Source organism: Antedon bifida, chromosome 4 (genome assembly GCF_963402885.1).
Source record: "Antedon bifida chromosome 4, ecAntBifi1.1, whole genome shotgun sequence".
NCBI lineage: Eukaryota > Metazoa > Echinodermata > Crinoidea > Comatulida > Antedonidae > Antedon > Antedon bifida.
The window spans coordinates 24172439-24200020 of record NC_136229.1 but is presented as its reverse complement, the minus strand read 5'-3'; the positions used below and the strand labels follow the sequence as shown (position 1 = coordinate 24200020).

General features: G+C 33.9%; 2 protein-coding genes across 7 annotated transcripts in view; both read left to right on the top strand.

The window, feature by feature from the left end:
* LOC144841510 (stromelysin-1-like) overlaps positions 1–27582 on the top strand; it is a 66021-nt gene that overhangs the window by 19313 nt on the left and 19126 nt on the right. The gene's annotated exons all lie outside the window — the stretch shown is intronic.
* Positions 370–27380, top strand: LOC144841328 (calmodulin-regulated spectrin-associated protein 2-like). Of its 6 annotated transcripts, none has more exons than XM_078697623.1 (20): positions 709–1981; positions 2824–3011; positions 8551–8649; positions 9701–9916; positions 10993–11078; positions 12134–12290; positions 12818–12959; positions 13046–13279; positions 13616–13727; positions 14114–14248; positions 14498–17819; positions 18416–18546; positions 18976–19072; positions 19870–19914; positions 21065–21206; positions 21621–21674; positions 22095–22298; positions 24110–24228; positions 24607–24770; positions 25164–27380. In XM_078697623.1, exons 1-20 carry the CDS (start codon positions 994–996, stop codon positions 25285–25287), a joined length of 6759 nt encoding a protein of 2252 aa, XP_078553749.1. In that variant the 5' UTR covers positions 709–993; the 3' UTR covers positions 25288–27380. The 6 variants fall into 6 exon arrangements, with proteins under 6 accessions (XP_078553753.1, XP_078553750.1, XP_078553752.1 ...); XM_078697628.1 differs by lacking the exon at positions 709–1981 and adding an exon at positions 2203–2305; XM_078697624.1 differs by lacking the exon at positions 19870–19914 and having other exon boundaries at positions 708–1981.

The window sequence follows — 27582 nt, the reverse complement described above, 5'->3', positions numbered from 1 at the left end:
TTTGTGTCGTAATGATTAAACAATGTAATATAACATTAGTTATGTATGTATCAATAAGAAAAAAACATAACTTATTCTTGATACTGAATCAGCCAATTAAAAAGCTCCATTACTTTGAACCAATCAGAAGACGATCTTGTAATATTATTCTTATCAACCGGTTTGGTTTAGGGAGTAATAGCAGTAATAGTGATTGGTGTAGGCTTATGTATTTCATTAGTTTGACTATCAGTGGGACTTTTTAGTATTTTGTAGGGTTTAACTGTGGAGTCTTTTATCTCTGGTATATCCTAACTCCAAATCGATGTATCTATTCCGCCTGATTACCATCAACACCATTTCTTTGTTAATTATATTCCACGCGTACACAATGGAACTGACTAATACTTCAATAATAACGTTGTGGAGGAATACTCATTTTTAGTCTATCGTGTTTAGCTATTTAGCTTTAAATTTATACACACCTTTTGTGCTTTTTATATTTTATAACTGCAACACATGTTGGATTTTTACAGCACGCTGTCATATTTTTAACAGCTGTAGTATTCGTCAATTTTTACGTTATTTATGCATGTTTGTTAATAGCTAGCTGGGCCGCCAACGAATCATGTATCATTAGTTGTTTTGATGGAGTCACCACGCCTTCTTTAGCCACCTGTAGCCCTACCTCATGATGAAGACCTGTCGGCCTAAAAATGCTCTAGGATGCATCTAGGATGTTAGATTCGTCCAGTTTTTAATTTATTGAAATGTGTCTTGTTGATTGTTAGCGTTGTGTCATCGCATCAATACAGTAAACCGTTTACGATTTTATTCAAAGAGAATGTGTGTCTAGCTGTGTGTAACCTGGAGTGATAATTCTCAATAGGTCTAAGATGAAGATTAGGGCCTAGAAATCGAGTTTACAACTGAATTTTTTAGGCTTGCAAAATGACGTAGGCCTAACGTACATCATTTTTATCGTAGGAATTGTTACAAAACGTATCTTTCAAGATGTCACTTAAAACGTTTTTCTCAAAATTAGTCTCCAAATCCACCGAGACTAAAAAACAGCGTGTCGATATTAATAAAGCAGACGACAAAATACCGGTGCGACAGGTAACATTAGTGGATTATAGCAGTCTGTTGATGCCTGATGATAATGATGATGACGTCATGTCTTATTACCCACATGAGAGGTATGAACTGGTTTACGATGATGACGTTATTTCGCGTCCGAAGGAATTACGCGGTGCGGAGGATCTTGAGCGCTATATGATGTCATTGAATCAACAAAATGTTGAGGTATCAAAAGCACGGAAGAAAGGTGGTAGATATTCAAAGCAAAAGAAATATAGAATTAAGAAAAGTAGTTCTTTACAAAATATCTACGATGAATCGTTATCAAAAGATAGGAATATGTCAAGTAGAAATTCTATAGAGAGACTAAATATACGAAACACGGCGTTGTCGAAATCTTATACTGACTTGTCGCAAAGAAACCAAGAAGAGATTATTAGTCCGCCTGATGAGTGGAAGACATTTGATTCGCCAAAGACAATCACTCCTTTAACTCCCGATAAAGATGCAAGAGGTTATCAAATGGACTCTTTGGAAAGAGGCGTGACACTTCGGGATATGCGTCACAGAAAAGAGGAATTTATCAATAGATCTCGACAAGATAAATATTTTGAAAGGAAATCAAAATCATTCGAAAAACAGAATTCCGGAGAAGAATGGTCATACCCGAGACCACGCTCAGGAAGTGCCAGTAGGGCCTCATCAAGGAAATCTATTCTTCGACAAAATAGTTCGTCGACGTCTTCATCATCTGGTGTAAAGAGTCATGACGGATTGGTTGCTGATGGTGTTGTAAGCAGACCACCTTCTGGTCTTGCATCAAGGTCTCAAGCAAGTCCTTCTTATGATGATGGTGCAAGAACACCTAGGAAAAGTGACGTCATGGATTCGTTTAGGGCATCAATGGAAATATACATGAAAGGTTTAGTATCTTCAGTTTATTAGTAATATTCAATTTGATTTTTGTTAACCTTTATGCACTCTAAATGTTATTAAAGTTCATCAGGGAAAAGTTTGTGGATGTTACTAGACTGTGATATTTCATTTTTTCAATATAGCGCCACCAATATTATGTTTTTACGCATGCGCTTATACTTAAAAATGTGCCATCAAAATAAAATAAAAAATATTGAACGGGGTTATCTTTAACATACGATGGAAATTATACAGCAGATTTTAATATTATATTCCTCGTTGTTTTGGATTAAATATTACATTTATTGATTAAAAATGAACAGTAGATAAAGTAGGTAAGAGATTTTAGAATTTAGAAAGCTCGTATTTTGTAATTACAAGTAGTAAATTCCGATGCATTGAGTGAAGAGTTAAGCTGCCTGCTGCTGCAGCTGGTGGCAAAGTGTCACCCGAGGCATTCGCTCATTTTGGGCGGGTTTGTTCAGAGAACAGCCGCCGCCGTCTAGCAGGCCTAGCCTTGACTAGGCCTAGTAGTAATGTCAATTATTGCGTATAATAACTGAGCTTCTTAGGCTAAGCCTAGAAACTGCTGTATGCCCTAGATAGTATAGGCCTAGCCTAAGTCCAGGTACTAATTACTAACGATAAGGCAAGAAGGTAGGATTAACTAAAATTTTAAAAAAAAGCCTAAAAAAGTAAAAGGTATTCATTCTTGAATCCTGTGCATTTTTGGTTGGTTGGCGTTGTACAGTATAATGTAGGCCTAGACCTTGCTGGGTGGGGCCTGGCCCTAGCTAGGTCATATAGGCCTAGTAATTAATCGTGCAACTTTATTTTTTTAATCTGTAGACTCTAGTGGTAATAAACCCAGTGTCAGGTCGAGAGAGTTAGTAGTAGAGCCCCCTAAACGACGCCCACAATCTCTACACATGCCATACAGCATGGAAGGTGGTCAACATGAAACCAATGGTTTGGATGATTCATCCTCTGAAAGCGTTTTTGAGCTGATACCATTTGATAGCTACAATGTGACAAAGGTATTTAAATTTTCATATTAATTATTGATATGTGATTTCATTTGATTTATGAAAATATTGGTAGAGAATTGGTTTATGGAGAAATGAAAACTATTCTAAAAGTTCTTTTGTTTTGACTGTAGAAAAAATGCGACATTGTTCAACTGTGCAAACCCTAAAAACCTCCGCAAACCTTCTCCAAACCAAATGTATTTTACTACTGTATTATCGTTCATTCGTTAATCATCCTATAGAACTAATACATACTGGATTAGTGCCAGTGTTTTATAATACTACTATCAATCATGCAGTAGATAAAACCCACACTACAGTATATTACATTACATTGTAGTATACACAGTACATGTACTGTACTGTATGTGTACAAAAGTATGTTGAAATATACAGTAGTTATCACCAACAGTGTTTTTTTTATTCAAACTCATTTTGTGTTTCTAGTGACAAATTTTAAAAATAGAACTCATTTTGTTATAAATCGTATCAAATCGTCCAAAATAGATTTTGCATTACTCATTTAACCATCAATGTAACTAAAGGTGTAAATATTTATTATGGATAGCTATATAGAGTATGCAAGTGAATTCAGCTGTTGAATATTCAATCACACGCCGTCGTTGACGACCTAGCCAAATTCGTCCAGCCATTCTTGAAGCCGTGTTCACACTTAATAAGCGCATTAATGTATATGTTCTCTGATGTATGATTGTCATGCTATATAATAACAAAAAGACACATTTTGATTTGTTTATCTTGTTTATTTGTTGTATCACAAGCACTGTGAATAGATATCATGGTATTCAATCGTCTAACAATAATAGGGAAATATTTCATTAGTCAAATAGACTGTCACATGTTTTACTTTAGTGGTTGCAGGTCTTAGCAAACAAATGTATTTGACTTTTACTTCAGTTTAATTTTTCTGAAACTTCCTTTGTCTACATTTTAAAATTAATTCAGAATTGGTTTACAGTTTAAAAAGCTTCAAATAATTGTTTTATGCAAACTACAGTCCCATGCACTATAATAACATCAAACTTTAACACAGCTTTATACCATGTACCAGTGCTGTGTTACACTTACAGAATATCTGCAATCAAAAGTGATAAACATTGCAAGGGATGGGTGTTGAGAAGTTATGTGTGTGTGCAAAAAAGAAAACATTTTAATGTACTGTCACAGTTTCTTATATACTGTAGGTGGGTGTAGTGCTGTGTTTCCATAAATGTAGTAAAAAATACAGTATGATTTAGAATGTCTGCAACAGTACAGTACAAGCATAGTAGCATATTATAGTTAAACACTGTCACATTGAGATATTAAAACAGTATCTATGGATGTACAGTATTTGACATAGATTTCTAACATGTCTGCAGTATGTTAATACAAAATCAATAGATTGACAGGTCCTTGAATAGCACAATAAAATATGAATAATTTAGTTTTTAATAAATTGAATAAATCATGAATTGATTGGCCAATCAAATTTGAACTTATTGTAATCAATTTGACCTAGATTATATGTTGCTAGATTGCCATTCATTGTTTGATTTCAATCAGACCATACAGGTATGCACAATTTTGTAACCATGGCATACCTATAGAACATAATGTACAGGACTGTACTGTACTGTAATATGCAGTATCAATTGAATTGAACACAAAACATAAATTCTTCTGCTTGTGTACACTATACACAAATTGTAATGTCTGAATGCCACTTATCTGAATGAACCGACATTAGCCCTTTCCTTATAAAGTGGGAGACAAAATATGAAAGTTTAGTGGAATTACCCTATCTGCCAATGAGTCAGCTTTTGCACTCACCTCTAGTGAGAGCATCCCAACGTACCATATAGGCATCTTTTTTTTTATACGCGTTTCGCTAATATTCTTTTCATATTGTCTTGTACAGTATTGTCTTTTCATAAAGGGCTTGTCGGTTTATCCAGGTACTGTAACCATGGTGTGTGTGTGTAAACTCTGAAGTTTTGTTCATTCATTTGCTCCTACATGAATTGAATTGCTTAATAATCATAATTAATGAATAATAATTAATAAAACACTGATTGCACCCACTGTGTATAGTGTATACTGTAGCATGGTATAAACGTTGATCTTGATCTCAAGTACACCAGCAGTGAAGTCAACTTTTCAGACATGGCCATGTGTCTTCAGAAGGAGGCAGCTATAATGAACAGTAACTGAAGTCTGTCTAAATACCATAACATCCTTAAATTTACCAATGTACAGTATGCTTATTTACGCTAATGAGTATCATTGATGTGTACTGTTACAGCAATTACTGTGATTATTACAGTATTTACATGCATGAAGAAGAAACTCAACCAAATCACCACTGGAATGTGATCATTTATGGAACAGGTTGAAATTTTAAAAGTGAAAGTTTAAAAAAAAGTGTAATGTCAATGATGAATTTTTATTCTATAATAATAAGCTTTATGTAGAGAGCTATGTAAGTTCAAGTTTAATCTTTGATATATTTGTAATTAAGTAACTACATATTCAGTTATAAAGAACATTTGTGGACATGTACCCACAACCTCCAGATGACCAAGTTTATGAACACCTACAGTAAACCACCAATGCTTTTGATGATGGCTAGGGTACAGTAAGATAGAGAGTCCAAGGAAGTTTCATTTAATTTAATAAATTATTTTTGTACTTTTTATGCTAATCAACTGGTCACCCAAAGAGACACTTCCCAGGCTGGCATCATGTGTCCGATTTTATGATGCATTTTAAAATTTGGCCTTCTCAAAAAATTAATTAAACTTTTCTGTGCATTAAGTTGATAGATGAAAGCAACACTTATTGTATGTTTCACCCTTTACTATTTAAATTTCTGTAGTACATATTATTCTTTTCTAATAAACAGATTAGTTTTTAATATACTGTATTTTCTAATTTGATCATGCAAAGACCCTGACAGTCAAGAGTGATGCCTTAAAACATAACCATGCATTTACATTAAATCAACTGACAATGAGTAACTTGATTTATGATATTTGAATTTCATGATATTTTATAAGCTCACATAGTAAAGCCAAATGTAAATTGGGAAATGGTGAGTCATGTGTTATTAGTAGGGAAATCTTGCATTACACATACATACAGTATAATTACACAACTGTTTTGTATGTTGTCATTAGACTATCCAGGTACATGTACAGTGCTGTACATACACGCGGTATTTAATAATATCTGGATGGATTTGAAAATCCTTCAAACCACATTTGTTGAGTCATAAATTTTCGAGTACTCATGATTATTTAATGGATAAAACCCTCATGGATAAATCTCAACTTTTTTCTCCATGAGAATAAAAGTACAAGAAATATTCAGTAGGTATACAGATACTGTGTAAACAGAGAGATGAGTTGGATTTCAGTTGCAAACTGTCTTTTATTTACTCAAACAGCTCACATTTCTTATTGATTACATAATTATAACAAAAAGAAATTATTTACCAATTTCTACTGAATAAGCATGTTTTGACAGTAGCCTATAGTTTGCAACAATATCACATACAGTACCACCCCTGAGGTCAAATCCTTTCTCAAGTTTAGCCAGTTGCAACGAATGGTATATAATAATGTAGTCGGTTACAAATCCCCTAAAATAAACAGTATGTACAGTATTTAGCCCAGTTTGCAGTAATTAAGTGTAAAGTCCTGTATGTTTCGTCTGGTATTAATTAAATTGGTTGATCAAATATCAGTATTTTCCCGAACGTCGACCTTTTTTGTTATTTATTATATAACATTTTGTCATTGTATTCAAGTTTGCCAAGTACAGTACCTATATTTACTTTAACATTTTATTCCTGGATAACATTTCTGGTTTTACCATTTTCATTTATTATTAATTCTATATGAGATGTACAGTACAGTATAATTATTAATACCAATTTGAGTAAACATAGATCATTGTACTCTTTTTATGTACAGTACAAATATTAGTATGTACAAAATGGTGGCATGCATAGTAATGCCGGTACTTACTGTTAGTTTACTATAGTGATAATTCTCTCTTCTTCCCACAGCAGCCAACATTGATCTTTCACAAATCAATGCTTACAAAATAATTAAATTATATTTCTAGCTACTGTATCGCGTACCCTATCACGCTCTAAAAAATGTTTATTCTTTGTGGAGTGAATTAATCAAATATGATCAGAATATATTTTAGCTCGCCTTTCAATTTTTAGAAAGTCCATATTATTAAATTTACAGTTTTTGTTGTCTTACCAAAATCTGGAATTTTTAAGAGACCATGTCAAGATTATTCGTCTGCAGTAAAACTACAGTACATTTTACTCTGAACATTTTTTCAGGCTTGGGGGAAGTAGGAGTGCAGGGGGTAGTTATCATACACAGTAAGTCACAGAGGGCCTCTCATATTTTGGCCATTTTGGAAAAATTCCCTATATTCTACTATACTGTACAGTACATTGAAACATCATAATAATATTATTGCAGTAAAAAAAATGTAGTTCATTTTCACATGATCCTTTTAGAAGTGTTCAAACATCTCCAGGCAATTATGGTAGTTGATTGTTTTGGTCAACCTTGTTTAAATACTGATTTAATTACTGTACCTGTAATTTATCAATAAATCCGCCCATCTCCAAAATAAGCAAAGCAGGGTCATTAACGTACAGTATGAATCAGCATTTGTTGAAATGGTTTTTGGGAGTTGGCTCCTACCTGTATGTATGTAATACAGTAGTAGTAGCCAATGTACCACAGAAATAGCTATAGAGGAAGTGATCACTTGACTTTTGAACAATATCATTGATCATCCAACGATTAAACAACAATAAATGTATTGATACAGACTGTGTATTTATTCCATTTATAAAATCTGCATTGTTTGAAGTTAAAAATCTTACAAAATGCAATCATAATAATTATACATCAACATTATACAAAACAATAACAGTCATATGACTGACGCTGTGCAGTACTTAATTATAATTTCAAATGACGAGCAGTTCATATTAATTATTAGTCATTAGGAATATTACTATTTAAATTTATGCGATGATGAAATTCTATATGATATTGAGACTATTTTTAAGGCTGTGCTTTGCTAAAAGAAGCCAAGTACATTATCTACTTAAAATAATGATTTTTATGTTAAGCTCACATAATGCAAGTTTATTTAGGACTCAGAAAAAGGATTATTGTAGATTTAATACTACTATCCCATAGTATGTAATACTTCTGGCCTAGAAAATACAATGAAAACCTCTACAGGTATGAATAATACTAGCAAACTTATCTTGTTTTAGCACTAGTTCTCAGCACCTGAGAGCTAATTTTCGTTTTAAGGGGCAATACTTTCAGCTAACCCAATGGTCTAGTTGCCAAAATGTTGGCATAGTCTGAAAAAATAAGATTCTACTCTACTATTTTAACTACAATTTGAATATGAATACAGTATACACTAAACAGTAAACACTCATCGAATAAGACTATATTCACATGATGTAACTTTCTGTGTTTTGTCTTTTCAGTCCAAGACGAGGGCGTCGTTACTCTGGTTGATTCACCAAGCTTATCGATTTGGACAACTTCCACCTGACCTTGATGACCCGTTCTTCAAAGATAAAGATGTAAGTCAACAATGCTTTAAAAATTTGATAAAAAGGTAAAATACTGGACAAAAATTAGTGGCTTAACATAATAATTATGTCCTACAGTACAGTATTTTTTGCATTGTAATTTTCAAAATTTTGGGCGGAGTGTTAGATTCGCCTACAGTGTATGTCAGTATAAAATTGTCAATGTCATCATTATCTCGGTATATTTGATTCAACAATTAAATATAGATGTAAATGTAAAAAGCTCGAAGAACTGAATTATAGTAATAATATATACTAACTAAATATAAAATAACATCAACATATACTAAAACTAATACGAAAATACAATATACAGTACATCATACAATAAAGTAAAGAAAGTAAATAAAAATGCTATGAAGTACAGTACAGTAGAATAAAAAATAACAGATACCGTGCCATAACCCTTGTAAATTACAACTCCCTATGGTAGTAGCCAATCAAAATGTGCATTGTAGCGTGACAGATCACTTGATGTCAGAGCAATCATTGTACTGTACAACATAGCCAGTTGTAAGATGAAGTCTGGTTTAGACAGTATTTAATTTCCTCTTAATAATAAGCAGATGAATAATACTATCGTCAACTATTTTATTTTTTTATTTTATTTCTAAACCCAACCAACAGCAAAAGAAATTTGCCAGTAACAGGAGGGTAAAGGGCAGTTGTATAATTATGTAATCTATCATCATCATCTTCTTCATCATGTCCAGCATTGTTAAATACTGTCCACTCATTTCATAATCATAATCATCATCATCATCTTCATCCTTGTTTTGTCGTTACCATTTCATCATCTTTTTCTGTAGCAGCATCAATCATACTGTAATATCATTAAATAAGCTTTTTTTTTGCAATTGCTCGATTGCCCATTAAACATGAATAAATGAAATATTAGCTATAAGCTTTTTTGGTCTATCTTTTATAAATGTATTTATTTGTAATGTCAGTAATTTATTTTATCACTTTCCATGTATTTTTTATAATGATTTTCCTAATAAATTCAAATCATATAAAATGATTTTTAATTTCATTTTCACAGGGGAACGATCACCTTAAACCCTTGATCATCAAACTTCTAGGCTCCAGTGAGCTATATTGCAAGGCTGGCCAACAAGTATTCAACAGCAAAGATCAGCCCTGGACAACCCATATGAGTGTAATGCAGGCCCTGTCACGTAGGGGCATCTATGTCTTGGACGAGAGTGATCAGCCTGTAACAGATCTTGTACTATCGCAAACTGCCAAGATAAAATTAGTAAGTTGTGAGAATTTATTTTTTATTTATTTAATCGGTATATAAAAATATATTACAAAACGACAGTCAAAGACTGAAATGAATTGTATTACAAATAAATAAAAATTAGTTAAAATTGCTATAAAAATAGAAACATCTTATTAAAATTAGATATCGTACCATAAAATTATAAACCATACATGAATAAAAAACCTTAAAACATTCACTTATAACATATCTAAAAAAAAGAGCTAGTGATGCCTATTAATTATATCCACCATGGTGGGAACTGGAGACGACCTAAGTCTGCTGGTTTTACAATGAGGTACTTCTAGAAATCGGTTGAATCTGAGAGACCGAGCTGGCTTATGAAGAGGGGGAAGTATTTCTCTAAACAGCTCGGAATGTCATAGCAAGTACTTTAGTTGTTGTAAACTTAGCACTGGTTATATATAGTACATACCTAAAGGGCCTGTTTTGGTTCCGGTCCGGCGGCGGAAAATCAAATTGAATGTCAAAGTTTTCACGATGCAGCTATGCGGAAATTGATATGCGTGTAGTCACATGAAAACGAAACATTAACGTTTGATTTTATTTTCCGGCACCCGACCTGAACCATGCTGGAACAAGTGTGAAAACATTTAAGACAGGGGTACAGTCAACTTGAGCACTGATGTTCCAAACTAAATGTCAACCCAAACACTTATTTTCAGAATAAATATTAAATACAGTAGATACATTACGTATACAGTAGAACCCCTATTTTGGGGACACTTTTGGAACCCAGTAAATTTTCCAAATGAAACATTTCAAGAAATAAAATACAATTTTAAATTATTTCTAATATATTTAGGATAAAATTAAAATGCATTTTGATCCATTAAATTGTTTTTAATATATTGCAAGGATTAATACATACAGTAGAGTATTTTATACATTATTTTGTGTATAGTTTGTCATTTTTACATACATTAACTACATAGTCTAATCCACTTTACTTTGTCACTCCTATGCAATATGTAATAATGAGCTAGCTGTACTGTTTCTTTGACATTTGTTTTAGCGTGTAATTAACTACATAAATTATGTTTGTCTAGCCCGCCCACCTTGCTATGATGGACGCCTTGATGATGGCTTATGCATCTGAGCTTGTCACTGTTGATAAAATAGTCCATGCTGTCAGGTAGGTGTTTTAACAGCTTTTAATGTCTCAACACTTTGACTATAGGATTAGTTAAAGGGTTAGTATTGTGTAATGTGTTTGACATTATCTATGAACCTATCATTCATAAAATATATTCTATTTTTATAATAAATGAATTGTTTTGTTGGATGATGCTGTTAATATTCTATATTGGGTCTAGTTATTTTGCTTTGAATATTACAAAAAGTAAAATACATAATCCAATAATTATGCAGTCTCAACACATTTAGACTTTTATTAAGCTCTATCTACATTATCAAACTGTATCTGGAAAAAAAAATGTGTGTACCCATATATGGACACGATGATGTCATATCACTATCATATTGGGCATGTCACTACCATACTTGGGCACATCACACTTTTTTTTCAAACTTGTTTGATAATGTAGACAGAGCTTTAGACATGGCTAAGTAGTGTAGATGATGTTTAGGCTGCTGGAGCTAATTCAGTCCAGTCCTGAGTAGTCAAAACATCAGGCCATAGATGTAGTTTGATTCCAATGTCATTGAAAACGTCCTGTATAATCTATTGTTTAAATTGTCCCTAGCTTAAATTGTCATTGTTTTGAGGATAATGCTTGTCATATACATGATTGCCCAACCTGTATGCAGACCGTTTAAATCGTGTTTATGCTTGAATGACTCCATGCTTCTATTTGACTATAGAGGGCATTTTGTGGGGACTGCAAGCTTACCTAATTTGTGCAATACCCATATATGGACAGGATGATGCTATAATGCTAATATCTATGTCTCACTGTTTAAACCTCAAAAGATTTGATCTTTTATTATGTATTTTTGTCTCAGAGCTAGCACAATTTCTATCCAATGCTCAGTACTGTAACTATTTTTGTCCAGTTATCATCATTATCATCATCGACATTATTTCAACCCACTGCATGGCAAAGTTTACTCCATAATTCTCTATTTTGTGGTGTTCTCATCCAGTATCATTGGCAAATTCTGTAATACAGTGAAAATAGAAATAATACTTTCCACTTATTTATGAATTTATTACTATTGAATTTACAGAAAGTTCACCACTTTCAATGCATCCAGTGAGTTGCCCTTTGATCTTGAGGATGGATTGTTATTCTGGTTGAATAAGGTCGCACACACAACACAACAGATAATGGAGAAAAGACTACGAGAACAACAGCAGCATTACATTGATAACCCCATGCACAAGGTAAGGCAGGAATGACTATTTTGTCCCAAACAGAATTGCAAGCTTAACATTCGCATCATGCATGCATGCATTTACAAGAGAATTTGCCTGACTATACCCCTTTCTCATTGCCTAGCAAAACTTCATGTGACAAAAAACTGTGATGTTCCCATATATGGACATGATGATGTCATATCATGACTACCATATTTAGGCATATCACTACTATATTTGGGTACATCACACTTTTTTTATACACAAATTTTTTTTCAAGTTTGGAGCAACTAGTTTTACTCAACATGTTCTCAGACGCTAATATATTTACTGTAAACATTTTAAAATTAATTACATAGAATTCTTTCAGTGAGGTAAAAATGTATTTGTGCCACCAGGCGAAAAATGCTAGTGCCTAGAGGCACATCCCAGATATTGGAAATGCATCAAGCTAGCTACTGTATGATCAGTAATATTAATGACCACCCTTAGAACAAGACCAGTCTTAAACATTACAGATTCAATATAGTATTGCAATGGTTTTCTATTTACAGATAAGATTAAGAAGACCCAACCTGCCACCTAAAGACTTACCAGTCATACCCCTAATGGACAACCTCTTGACTGACATTGGAGATGGATGCTCATTGGCCTTGCTCATTCACTTCTACTGCCCTCAGGGGGTGGACTTTGAAGGTACAGTAGGCTGGTTTTATCTAAATCTGAAAATGACATTATAAAAAAATGACAATGATATTATAAATATTGTAATTGTATTTCAGATATCTCATTAAACAAGACAATGTCACTAGCAGAATCCATGCACAACCTACAACTAGTGAAAGCTTTCCTAGATCACTACGCACCAGGATCGTTCCATTTCTGTTTCGAGGATCTCCTTTACTCACACCCTAAGTTAAAAACTAACATCCTAGCTATTTTGGCTGAACTGTTTTACCTAACAGAAGTAGAATCACCTGACTGGGTTCGTCCTTTGTACATGTACCAACAAGAAGGTAAGTCTTTAATTTAAATAAATTGTTTTAATGGTTTTTCTAATATCTGTAAACATTTTAAAAGTGTACTTGATAAAATGGTTACTGTACTTACTTTTACTTAATATTCGATCTACCATCAGATATGCCACTCCTGTTCCCCTTGGCTACAATCCCAAACTATAAATGTCATTTGCTGTTAACTTGTTGTTTTTGTCTGCACCAGACTGGTCTCAGTTTTTTTTTAGTGTTTGTATTTTTGATTGTATTAAATGTCTTCTGGAAAATAAATGAATTGAATTGAAAAATTGAATTGAACTAAGTTTGCATATTTGTATGCTTATTTTCTTTCTCCAGATTCTGTTGCTCGCTACACGCCTCAAGTTCCTATTAGTAACATAACAAAAATGAGTTTCCAAGCGGGACAAATGAGGCATGCAACAAGTAATCCAGAAATCAATAAATCTTTGTAAGTACTGTACAAATTGTATATAGAATAATAACAGTTTAGGCTTAGGCTTGATTCCCACTAGTATGCAATGCAAGGATTTAAGCTCCAGTGCTAGTAATTTGACCAATCATAAGTAATAGTTTGAATGATCTATCGCCTGTGATTGGTTAAATTACTTGTGTTACGATTATGTCCTTGTATTGCGTCCTAGTGGGAACGAAGCTTTATAGAATGGGTTTGTAGATTAGTGGTTCCAGTCCTTGGTTCAAATCTTATCAGATGTCTGGATTTTACTTTTTTATGTAGAGCAAATATGGTAGTGATATTCTCAAATGTGGTAGTGATATGACATCATCATGTCCATATATGGGCACATTTTCAAACTTTATTTTCTTTTGTGTTAGATCAAGGGAACCGCTATTACCAAAGCGACATCACCAACAGTACGGATCACATGATGATATCCTTGATCAACGAGGCATCGATGACATCACCGTGAAGCAATCTATACTAGCATGGCAGGACAATAATGAAGCTTTGTAAGTTACTAGTCCAATGAGCTAGCTACCTCTTGAGTACCTTGTTACATGCAATTTTACTAGTCTAGCTCAGAATGAAGCATTGCTAGCTGTAGCTTTTGCTGGCCAACATGTCAATTACCCACACACATACTTAGACTTTGCCATTTATAGGTTAGCTGTCATTTGTAAATTTAAACAATGTTTCAAATTAAAGCCATTTGAACATCTAGAAATTAACCTTTAAGGATTATTTTGTTCTGTCAACAGTACATCATCGAATCGAGTACCAATCGCTAGCCAGAAAGGTGGAAGCTTACTTGCCAATGTTAGCATTGATAGTGATCTAGATGATGGTGACCATACAATAAACAATCAACTAACATACAGAATGACAGCCAACAAACTACCTTCAGATTCAGCCACACACGTACAGGAACCAATGGACGAGGCTGATCTGGAGATCCAGAGTCTGACGTCACCCAAGGGATCCTCGCAAGGCTCCCTCTACCAAAAAGACAGCGGAGTGGATGGCTTAAGTAAGAGTGGACAGAGCTTAGCAAGTAAATCAACAGGTCCAGAATATTTCAGACAAGATGAAAACGAGGAAAGCAGGAAGGCAACCGTGGCTCGGACATCTACATTCCGTGTTGAAAGACAACAACCAGTTCATCCAATGGTTCCAAGTTCTGCAAATGTTATACGGAAAGAAACATTTAGAGTAGATAACAGAAATAAAGGAAATGTTAGACAACGCTTTATTCACTCTCAACCTGTTCCACAAGATCATAGATATCAGAATAATTCTCAATATGGTGGACAAGATCAACGGAGTAATCTCAGTCTGGATGTCCAGTCTGTAGACATGAGGCCACCAGGTCATTCTATGTACACAGACGGAATCATGCCGGCGAACGTAAAACCTTTAAAAGAAAAAGTGAACAATGTGAATAAAGAACAGGAATACGGAGAAACGTCTTCCAGTCACAGCCCGCGGAGCACAAGTAGCAACGATTCTAGTCGTGTTATGACTTCTTGGAATCGAAGTCATGGAACCTCTGGTACGCCAGATAGTTTTGGTGCTGTTACACCTCTTAGTGGAATGAGCACGGGTTCTATGACAAGTGCTCCAAGTCATTTAAATGAACAGCGGAGAGTGTTTGATGCACCTAGGCAACAATGGAATACTGGAGAACCAAACAGGGCAAAAGCAAGGGGTGGGGAAGCATTTTATATTAACACAGATACAGAACAAATAGGAACTAGTGATGGGGGTTATTCAAGACATGGTACAGGGGATAATTTCACTGTAAATAATAAAGGGTACAATGCACAAAGTATGTCACAACAAGGTTATATGCCAGCGCAAAATAGGAGGTCACAGGAATGGATGGGTATGCCCAACAGGACAGAGGTGGTCCATGCACGCCAATCTTCAGATCCACTACAATTACAGGCTTATGACCGCTACCAGACACCTCCCCATGACATGGATCCTGGCATTAACCATAGTTCGGGTTACTCAGGCATGCAATCTGGATTCACAAAGCCATTCCATTATCAAGGAGGGGAGAATAGAAATTACGGGCAAGGTAATAGTGTAGATGTACAAAGTGATCATGTGACATACTCCCATCCCGAAAAAGAGTCTTTCAAACTACAGTCTGAACAGTTGACCAAAGAAACTCGGCCTGCCAATGAGGTCGCGACCTCATTCGCACCGATAGTGACACAGTCACATGACCAAATTAATAGACATGAGTCATTGAATCATGACATAATAGTGTCACGTCCAGACGTTACTGAAAGACTCGAACCCATGCATGTAGATGTTGTAACAAGTGTTGTAAATGGTGAACCGCATGGCATGACTACGTGGCTTGAGAAAGTAAAGCATGACTCTGATTCTGTACCCTCTGTTGATGCAGGTACAAAGTTGGACAATTCGTGGGAACCCTCTGCATCGGAAATGCTCCAGTTACGTTTACAATTAGAAGAAAAACGGCGTAATATTGATCGCGAGAAGCGAACAGCTGAGCGTAATTTTAGCAAACAACGACAGCGTGTTGGAAAAGCCGCTTTCATGCAAATAATTAACAAAGACAATAATCATGATCAACACCGCCAAGCAGAAAACGTTCAAGCTGCCTCACCACCTCAAGGTAAAATAACTTTCGCAGATCTAAGTGCAGCTAAACAAAATCAAAATAAATTGAAAGAGGAACCTATAAGGAATCCATCGCCACAAAATGTTCCTACGTCAAGGAGTTCACCTATTGGAAACAATGTCTATCCTACAGGTGTTATAGGACCACGTTCAGGAACCCATTCACCTCATCTTACAAATGATCAGTATAATAACTCAATGGAAAAAATTTCGCAATTACAAAATGAGATTACGAGATTATCGCAACAGCACGAGAAATTAATTCATGGTATTGGAACAGAACCCAAACATGTTAGCCCAGAATTCAAACGTGCTAGCCCAGAACCTAAACATGCTAGCCCAGAACCTAAACATGCTAGCCCAGAATCTAAGCCAAACACAGACTCTTCTCCAGGTGGGTTCTTCTTAAAGGAACCTGAACCTGTTAGTAATACAGAAACTGATTCAAAATCAAGTGGATTTTATTTGGACCCTCCTGCCCACGATCCTCTTCCTCAGGATCCACCAAAGCCAAGCGACTCTGAAGGCTTTTACTTGAGTCAACCTGAACCTCAACTAAACAATAGAAACCAATATATAGAACAATCTGAGGAGAGGAATGATGGTGGTTCATTTATATTGCATCCGGAACCACCCTCTTCAAATGTGGTAGTATCGCAGGATGTACCAAAAGCTCACTTTACCGATAGTCACACACCCAGAGAAAATGTTACCGCTACGAGTAAAAATTCCATTGAAGATAATGCCATAGATACAAATAGATTAATTAGTGATAATAAGATTCCATATGATTCCATATATGGGTTATCAGAATATGTTGAACAAGCAATTGTAACACCTTCTGGTGATAATAATAAATCAAATGATGTTTACAATCAAGCTGTTGCAGCAAAGGTAAGTAGTAAACAAAACCAGGTAGAAGTGGATGGGTATCAAGAACCAGTTGTAGAAAATAAATTAATGAAAGATTCAGAAACAGAAGAAATAAAAGAGGCAAAGTTGGAAGGATTGGTTGAAAAGAAACGCTTTGCTAAATTTGAAATTGGAAATGAGGATGGAGAAGTAAAAGAAAAGGTTAAAGCACGTCCGAAACGATTTTCAATTAATCTTAACATGGACGAAAATGAAAAAACAGTAGATCATACAGTTAAAAAGTCACCTCCACCAGTAGCAGTTGGGAAAGCTCCAATAGAGGTACAAAAAGCACCAGTAGAGGTACAGAAGGAACCAGTAGAAGTGCGGAAAGCACCAGTTCAAAAGAAAGTAATAGAAAAGCCAAGAGAACCAAGTCCAGTGCCTGTAGAAGATGTCAAAGAGATTGCTCCAAATGACCAGTCAGCAGGAAATACATCTGTTCTTGATGAATCTGGAGTGTCTGATACTTCACATAATAAATCAGCTGGATTTGTCATTGAAGAAAATAAGGTAAAGGTATTTTTTTTTTCTCTCTTTTGTGATATTGAGATATTGAGATATATCAGTATAATAATGATAAAATGGTATTTTGCATTAAAAGATTGTTCTTTGTTTGAATACTTTGATAAAATTGTATAGTTTTACATTGATAAAGACATTTTGAACATAATATTGCTTTCATTATTTACATAAATTATATGATAAAATAACAAACTAATAAATATTGCAAAGCTAAATCCAAACCGAAGTATGGGGATACGCCCTCGGGTATTGTGTTTTAGTGCAAGATCAATTTTAAAATGTTTCAAGTTTAATAGTACTGATCAACTTGATTTACCTTGATGTTGAGACTTACAAAGCCATAGCTTGTGTGTCCCTCAGTAAAGTTATATTACTCTATGAGGCAAATTTGCAAAAAGAATCAAAGGGAATCCCATCATGCTCAGGTGAATTTTAATAGATATTCCCGATGTGTTCAGAATATTGGTCATATGGATCATTAAAAACGATGATGTCATATCACTGCCATATTTGGGCACATTACACTTTTTTGTCAAACTAGTTTGATAGTGTAGACAGAGCTTAACTCGTTAAAACTATTCTAGGCTCCAGATGAAGAGGATATTGCCAAGAAAAGAGATCAGTTCTTGAAAAATCGACTCAAGCGGCAAGAGCAAGAGAAGGCAAAACAAGCAAAAAGAGAAGCACAGAGGGAGAAGCAGAGAGAAGAACAAAGGTAAAGGTTTAGTTATTAGATATTGTTCCAACATTAGGAAGTGGTGCTGTAGCTTGCTGGTTTAGATGCTCTGCAGCTACTGATCCCAGGACACTGGGTTAAAATCCTGTCAGATGCCAGGGTATTTTTTTTCCCAAAGACTTGTAATAAGATTTGGTTTGTGTAGAGCATCTTGTGTGTGTGTGTGTGTGTGTTTATCTTTGTGATTATTTAAGGGAGAGCTTTATTAGCCACTTGGCTTAAGGCCTATGTGGCTATCTGGCCTCTCCGGGAGACTTGTCAGCCTAAAGCTTCTGGAACCAAATCACAACAGTTGATTGATTGTCTTCATTGATTTATAGCAACCTTTGTATCTAGATGCATTACAACATGTCTTAATTACAGTATCTTCTCTCACAAACCAAGTAAAATCATAAATTCTTTTTATAGGAGAAAACAGGAGGATATTGAAATGAAGAAAGCTGAAGATAAAGCAAGGCGTGAACGAATACGCTTGGAATATCAAATGAGAAAACAACAAGAAGAGGTAAGAATATTTAACTTCATTCTGTGTGTTCTCTTTATCATTAAGTAAACTGCTGTGTACTATGGCATATTGAAGTTGTGAGAAAGTAGAAAATCGAGGATAGTTAATGTAGAGGAGAGAGTTTAGAAAAAAAAATGCTTTATGAACACTTGTGTGCTCTGGGCCCAACTATGTATGATAAGACTTGGCAAACAGAACCCCAACTATGTATGATATAAGACTTGGTAAACTGAACCCAAACTATGTATGATAAGACTTTGTAAACTGAACCCCAGCTATGTATAAGACTTGGTAAACTGAACCCCAACTATGTATGATAAGACTTTGTAAACTGAACCCCAGCTATGTATAAGACTTGGTAAACTGAACCCAAACTATGTATGATAAGACTTTGTAAACTGAACCCCAGCTATGTATAAGATTAAACTGACCCCGAACTATGTATGATAAGACTTTTTTATCCAGTTTTTGTTTTTCATTCTTGTTCATCAGCTGTGAATGCAAACATTTTTTCATTAGTTTGGTGTTTTTCCCTGAAAATTTGACATTTCTGCATGATTATATGTAGTTGTGTTCATTATATGCAAATATATTTTATTGTTTCTATTGTAAATAGAAAAATTAAAAAGCTTAAATAATTTATATTTTATCATGATTTTTTATTTTCAAAATATTGGACATATTTTATTATATAATAGAAATAAACTGGTAATATGATAACATGTCACATGTCTCTCTCACAATGTCATGTGACTGTAATGTTTGACAACCATTGGACGTTTTTCTACCACTAACAGGATGAGGCAAAAGGGATCGCTCCGAAACCTAAACAACCAGCAACGGTTTGTAACATTACTCGCAACAAACTATCTTGAATTCTTATTCTTTTTATGAGTTAAATGTTTGATTTATTTTGCCTTTTGGTTTTGTCTAACACATCTAATACCCTTCACGCTTGACTGATCACTTCGGACAATGTCGTGCGACAGTTATTACACTTTGAGTTTATAAGCTTGAGGACAAAAAAGAAAAATAAGCGTGTTTGGGGTGTTGTTTTTTTAAATTATAATATTTTTCAACTTGAAATATTAGTACAGTACTTAGTGTGCTCCTGGGTTGTTATTATTTTAAACCTTTTATTTGGGGGGGGGGGGGTGTTGGTAGGCTTAACATTAACACCATCATTATGCCAAATAATAATAAAATGTGATCTTTTGTAATGTATGTAGGCTCAGTAATTTTGGTTTCGACTCCAAATAGGGTTTTCTTATTCAAGTGTTATTCAAGTGATACTCAGCTTTCTTTGATTTTATTCTTTTAGTTTGTTTGTTGCTTAATTGTTACTGCTTTATTTGTTGCAATCTAAATTAAATGCTGTATTTTTTGTTAATAATTGAGTTGCCATGTCCGACTCAATACATCTGAGCTATTATAATTTTATATATATTGTGAATGTTAATAATGTATATTTTATATTATAGCTGTCGATTTCTTTAGCATTATTATATTGGATACTTAGGGGTCATGTCAAAATTACTTTACTGCACCTGCCGTAACTACAATTTCAATTGTTGTAGTAATTCTCTCATAAAAACTTTTAAAAACTAAAATCATTTGTTGTTTTGGCATTAAGCAAATGTAGCTACTGCAGTAACTGCATTAGACTAATTTTGACATGGTCCTTTATTCGTTTTGTTAGCATGTCCAACTCCTTATTATATTTGTTTCTTTCAGTTTTTCTGCTTGTTATAATATTATTTTTAATTTAGGATTAATGATCAAATCCCTATTGCATTTAGCATGATTAACTCATCACCTCAAGTATTTATTTTGTATTTAGAAATTTAATTTTCCAATTATCCTTAGGTATATGTTAACGTATTGTGTATATTTACTAAAATAAAAAATTGAAATGGCAAAAAAATCCAACCACACCCCTCCAATCTATCTCCCTATTAAAGTGAATAACAATCGTTTTTTTGTTTGTTGCAGGAGCCTCGAGTTGAGAGGAGAACCAAGTCGGCCAAGCCACGCCCAAAGTCCAGGGTGATAGACGATTCGTACGGAGGACCAAAGTCTAGTCGGGGTGATCCTAAATATACATTTCATAATGAAGATGTACCTCTTGGTCTAAGTGAGTATTTCATAATTGGGTCACACTGTATCATAGGAGCAATGTCACTTGTGACACTGTATTTACCCTAAGGTATGATACAATGGTCATGTATGCCATATCAGTGTGTTTATATAGAAAAAACCCTTACATTTTATCTTAGTAAATACATTTCAAATATGAGGTGTGGTATAAATAAAAAAATAAATGTATATGAGGTTTATGCAGGTTTATTAATATTAGCAAAGTTTAGTAGCAAATGCACCATAATATTATCAAAAACATCTGCTTTGCCTTTTGAGTACATTGCTGAAATAGCCAATTATCCCTCAATTATCTGATACTGTATAAAAAGAATTATTAACAACATAAAATAGACTATAAAAGTACTGATGCTCCCAATCCCAGCTTGCATTGTTTATTGTTGATCTGCAGGTAGTACCAAGACATCTTATACCATCTCTAGTGGTGATGTGTCACAAGCTGTGGGTAGGTCTCTTAGAATATTCAATAATCTCCATAATTAGTATTCCTTTTTAGAATAGGTCTCTAATTTCTTTTTCTTAATTTAAATTTGTCATGTATTATAGTATCAACCATAAAGCTTGGTTCTCACCTTGACACGACACAATGATGTAGGTACTGGTTTGTTTTCACAAGCGACAGTTCAGATGATCCATCGCATTGTGATTGGTCACATTGAATATACGTTGGCCATACGTCATTGTGTTGCGTTAAAGTAAGAACTAAGCTTATATATGAATAAGTAGTTTTGTGTTACTTTTGTACAATTTGTTATTTGGTATTAAAATTAAAGTATAACTCATATGCAGTGAGAGAATAAAAATATATGTTTTCTCTATTGCAATTTATTTAATTATTGGTGATTTTATCTGAAATCATTTTTAGATGAAAAATCATATGCTGGCAGTTATATCGAAGATCCACCCCATTCAACTGATAAGCAAGCAAAGCATGAGAACGGCAGGAAGACAAATGGCCGTTCGGAGGCACTCCAACGGCGCCCTCCCTCCCCTAGGTTACGAGGCCCACTCCCGATAGACAACAGTACACTGCCGGGAGATACTACTAGCTCAGCATTAGATTATAGTGGTTTGTGGGAATTTTTATTTTAGGGATCACGTCATGTCAAAACTATTCTCCTGCAGTAACGCATTTTTTTATTGCAGTAATCTATAATTTAGTTTGTTTTAATGTAGAAGTTTATGATGCAGTCACTTTAATAAACAATGTGTATGATTACTCCAAAACAGTTTGCTAAATAATTGTATAAAACATAGCAAAAACATAGTTACTGCAGTGGAATGATTTTGACATGGTCCCTAAGCAATTTTGCTTTATTTGTGTTGTGTTATATCGCATGAAAAATGTTATGTTTGTATGCTTGCTTCTGTACAATACTTTGTGCTAAAGCTCTGTCTGCACTATCAACCTTTATATTTCGCCAAAAAAATAAGTGATGTGTCCATATATGGACACGATGATGTCATATTGCTACCCATATTTGGGCACATCACACTTTTTTGTCAAACTAGTTTGATAGTGTAGACAGACCTTTAGATATACAGTAGTTTAAATGCTGTGCTTTTTTAAATTCATTTCTAAAGCTCTGTCTGCACTATCAAACTAGTTTGATCAAAAAAGTGTGATGTACCCATATATGGACATGATGATGTCATACCACTACCATATTTGGGTATATCACTACCATATTTGGTCACATCACATTTTGTTTTCAAACTAGTTTGATAGTGTAGACAGAGCTTAAATAGTTCTCAATAGTAATTGTATTTAACCCCATATACTTTCCATGACTTGGCTTTATACTGTGATTGTAATACACAAGATTGATATCTCTAAGGAATTTTATATCATTCTAGACATAAATTAAATCACAAGTTGGCTAAAAGATATAACATAAACTGTTGTACCACACTGTTGGCAGAATCAACCTCAAATTTTAAGTTAATTTATATAAAAAAATCTACATTTTTGTCCACACGTATACTCCAATCCTATAGAATGGAGTATTAAATTTGTATTCAAATTAATTTCATATCTGCTAGCTACTAGTGATTTTAGGTGGTTGTTGTTAGGACACTCAAACACATTAAAACAAACTAAAATCATATGTTATTGCATTCAAAAAATGTGCTGTAGTTACTGCAATAACTGCAGTAGAATCATTTTTACATGATGATGGCCCTATTTTCATTCTTTTCAGTGTCTATTCTTCGTTTATTGATTGTCTCAACTGCTAACAAGCTTATCACTTTATTTTCTTTATTAACAACTTGTTCTATTAATTAATAGATTATTTTATTTTCAGTTTTCCTTGGCATGCTCCTGTAAAGTTATTACTGTTTTTTTTATTTTATTTTTTATGTTGTGTCTATATTTTATTATAACACTTTTCATCCTTAATACAGACATTCTGTTTATTAAATCATAGTTATGTGAAAAAAAAAATCTAATTAAAATTAGCAACATCATGTCATCAAAAAGAAATATGGCCATTCCTTGTCAAATATGGGCAGTCCTTGTCAAATATGGGCAGTCCTTGTCAAATATTGGCAGTCCTTGTCAAATATGAGCAGTCCTTGTCAAATATGGCCATTCCTTGTCAAATATGGGCAGTCCTTGTCAAATATGGGCAGTCCTTGTCAAATATAGGCAGTCCTTGTCAAATATGGGCAGTCCTTGTCAAATATGGGCAGTCCTTGTCAAATATGGGCAGTCCTTGTCAAATATGGGCATGTCTTGTCAAATATGGGAATGTCTTGTCAAATATGGCCCTTTTTAAACATGGACATTCCTTGTCAAATATGGTCATTTCTTGTCAACATGGGCATTTACGAATATATTTGAATATCATAAACTGATTGTAAACATTTTTTGTGTAGGTCCACGGCTGTATGTGAAGCCAACAAGTAAATCAAATCGTCACATTATAACCAATGCCATTGCACACTGCATACTGGCTGGAGTCGTCAACAAAGACCAGAAAGAAAAGGTTTTACAGGTTAGCGTCAAGTTTTTTTAAATTTCCAACCCCAGCCAACAGCAAAAGAAATTCGCCAATAACAGGAGGGTAATAATAATAGTGAAAATAAACTCATATGCAGGGTGTGCTCACTGTAAGAAATGAGACTGACCACCAACAGAGAACAGTCTACACTATCAAACTTTATGTGACAACAAAATGTGATGTGCCCATATATGGACATGATGATGATCACTACCATATTTGGGCATTGCCACATCACACTTTTTTGTCAAACTAGTTTGATAATGTAGACAGAGCTTTACATGATATTTGGGACAATAAACTTAATGACACTTTAAGACTGGCCAAATATGTCTGGTTTTAAGTTTCTTAATAATACTTTTCTTTCATTAGGAGGTTGCCAAATCGGATGCCAAACATTTCCTCATCTTATTCCGTGACCATGGACTACAATTCCGTGCTTTATATTCCTTCTCACCAGATACAGAGGAGATATTCAAACTGTATGGTGTTGGGCCTAGGCACATCAGTCCAAACATGATATGTGGACTTTACAAGTGAGTACAGTATAGATAATTATTGTGTATCATATTTTAAATGAAAACATTAAATAAAATCATTTTTTACTATAATAACTTATAGAATACATTCTGTTACTGGATATTTTTTCTTGGTACCATATAGATAATTATTACGTATCAAATTTTAAAGGAAAACTTGAAATAAAATCATTTTGTACTATAATAACCTAAAGAATACATTTGGTATTGGGTATTTTTTCTTGGTACCATATAAATAATTATTACGTATCAGAAATAGATGCATAACAAACAACATCGATCATTCCCTCTTCCTACACACCGTAAGAAACAAGCACCCTTCCACCTACTCCTTCCACCATCTTGTATGTATGTATACATAATAAATAAAAAATGATTTGTTTATTTTAGATATAATTCGGGTGGAAAACAGTTTGCCAAGATACCGTCAAAGACGATGTCCGTGTCGGTAGATGGCGTCACCATCGAGAATCGCTTCTGGCAAAGTAAGAAGTCGATAACCAAGAAACATTGATAATTGAATCAGTCTATTTAATAACCAATAATATTCTTAAAGATGAAGATTCCATCACATGATTTGGTGTAGTAATGTACTATGTACTGTGTAGTAAAATGATTTAATATGTTAACCTCATCAAAGCCTACTGCTGTTGACTACAACTTCTCTACTTCTTCACAGACTTCTTCACTCACTATTTATTCATATAAAAAGATTCTGTGTAAATTATATTAAAAACAGATTTATTTAACTTTTATTTGAACAAATTATTATTTATTGATAGGTTTAACAATATTCATTTTTGTCTTGAATTTTAGGCCTACATAAACGAATTTGTAGAATATATTTATTTTTTCTGACATAGCTTTATATTGCATTTAAACATGAAATTCTAGAGAAGTGAGAGACATTCTGGGACACACCAAAACGTCCCCTGAATAGTGTTTGTTAAAACATATATTGCCCGTTTCATGGGAAAGTGTCCCTGTAATAGGATTGTCTCTTGAATAAAGAAGGGGGTTGTACTGTAAATAATATAATTGGACTTTAGTAATACTAATAGTATGACAATACAGGGTCTCCCTTCATATTCTCCCTCCATTTTAAGAATCTCCCTCCATTAGGTGATGGACACAATATATTTAGCCTTTTTCTGGGGTCATTCTTTGAAAAGTATTATGATAATTTTTGTCAGTACAAAGTAAAAACTGGGTTAACATCAGTTCTGTTTGTCCCAAAAGTGAACCTTTATCGGCGAGTAAACTAGTCTGATGACTTCTCTAACCTTTGACCTAATAAAGTAAATTTGAGGAGTACACTTATTTACAAAATAGTTGCTCTATTGGTCCAAAAACCTGAAATTATTTATTTTATTGATTTATACTGTTAACAAGCATGAATTATGTTGAACTCCTTCATAGTATTATCAAGTATATTGTTTTATATTTTTCATCATTCTCTGTACATATTGGTGACTCTTCACTATTTCTGTATAAAAAGCAGAATTTTATTAGCAAAATAAGTAAAACTCTTGATGTAAATGTCGTGTATATTTGGTGATGCATAAATTAAATGTAATTAATTAAACTTTATTGAAAAGATGTAAAGAAATCTATTCAGACTTTTATTGTATTTGTAAGTTAACATTTCTATTTCTGTATTTTCTTTCTTTTTGTTTATTTTATGGTAATTTTGTTCACACAAAGCAAACTAGTTTTTAGTGTTATATACAAATATTTATGATGGAAGGAAAGATCTTTATGCAACTTTTATTACTTGCTTTACTTGGAAAATAATAGTTTATTGAAAAAGCATATATTACTGGTTTTAGTATTAAAATTCCATGACACTGGGTTTTTTTAGTAATGTTATTTTTGCCATTAATTGATCAAATTGTTTAAAAATGTGTGTTATGTTCAGTTATATTTTTCGGTATTTTTTCAGTAAATCTTTAGGAGAACTTTGACAAAATTTCTCCAGATGAACTGCGTAAGCGTGGTTCCCACTTGCGGACGCAATGCAAGTGTGTTGACCAATCACAAGCAAAAGATCCATCGCATCCATTTGATCAAATTGCTTGCGCTACGTACAAGTGGGAACTTAGTTTTTACCATTTCGTAATATACCCTTAAATAATGATCGTTTTGTGACGACCTACGACATAGGATTTAAGATGTATATTTGCAATTTTTATCAAGTCGTCCAACCAAATTTTGTCGATTCATTTTTCACTTGGCTGTATGGTCAGCAAAATCTATTTTATAGAGGCTACGACTAAGATAATTTGCCTAATTTACATAAATGTTTTAGGTCAACACAAATCGAAATCTTCTTACAAATGTAGCCGTGTAAGCTTCATGGATTGGTACTAGTTTGTGAGGTTTTTTGTCTACGTCATGTCGACTTATGATACCACCAGAACTAACTTTGGCTTCATTGCCATAAAAGTAAATTGCTTTTCTGAATTTATTTATGTTAAAAGTTTTTTTAGGCTGTTAGTTTAAACTTTCAAAGGAGGGACCAAAATCGGATTTCTTATCTTGTGTGTAATGGTATTTTTTATGCAGCTGTTATACACAAGTTTATTCAAATAAATTTAATCAAACTAAAATCAATAAAAATGTGTAATGTTATTTTTTGTTCAGCAAATTAGTTAGAATGCAACAATCCATTGTTACGCATATATAGAACATTTCGACACTTTTATTTTTGGACCTAACTAACAAGACACTGAGCTCACCTTGCCAAGAAAGGACCTTTGATCTTATGTCTTGCTGCAACAGTACATGTCGCAGCCACTGATAAACCTTT

Bases quoted from the DNA above. Each gene is read 5' to 3' on its own strand.
- LOC144841328 (XM_078697623.1), top strand. From the start codon at position 994: ATGTCACTTAAAACGTTTTTCTCAAAATTAGTCTCCAAATCCACCGAG. The intron at 12,960-13,045 runs GTACAGTAGGCT...ATTGTATTTCAG, and splicing joins TCAGGGGGTGGACTTTGAAG to ATATCTCATTAAACAAGACA. The intron at 22,299-24,109 runs GTTTGTGGGAAT...TTTTTTGTGTAG, and splicing joins CTCAGCATTAGATTATAGTG to GTCCACGGCTGTATGTGAAG.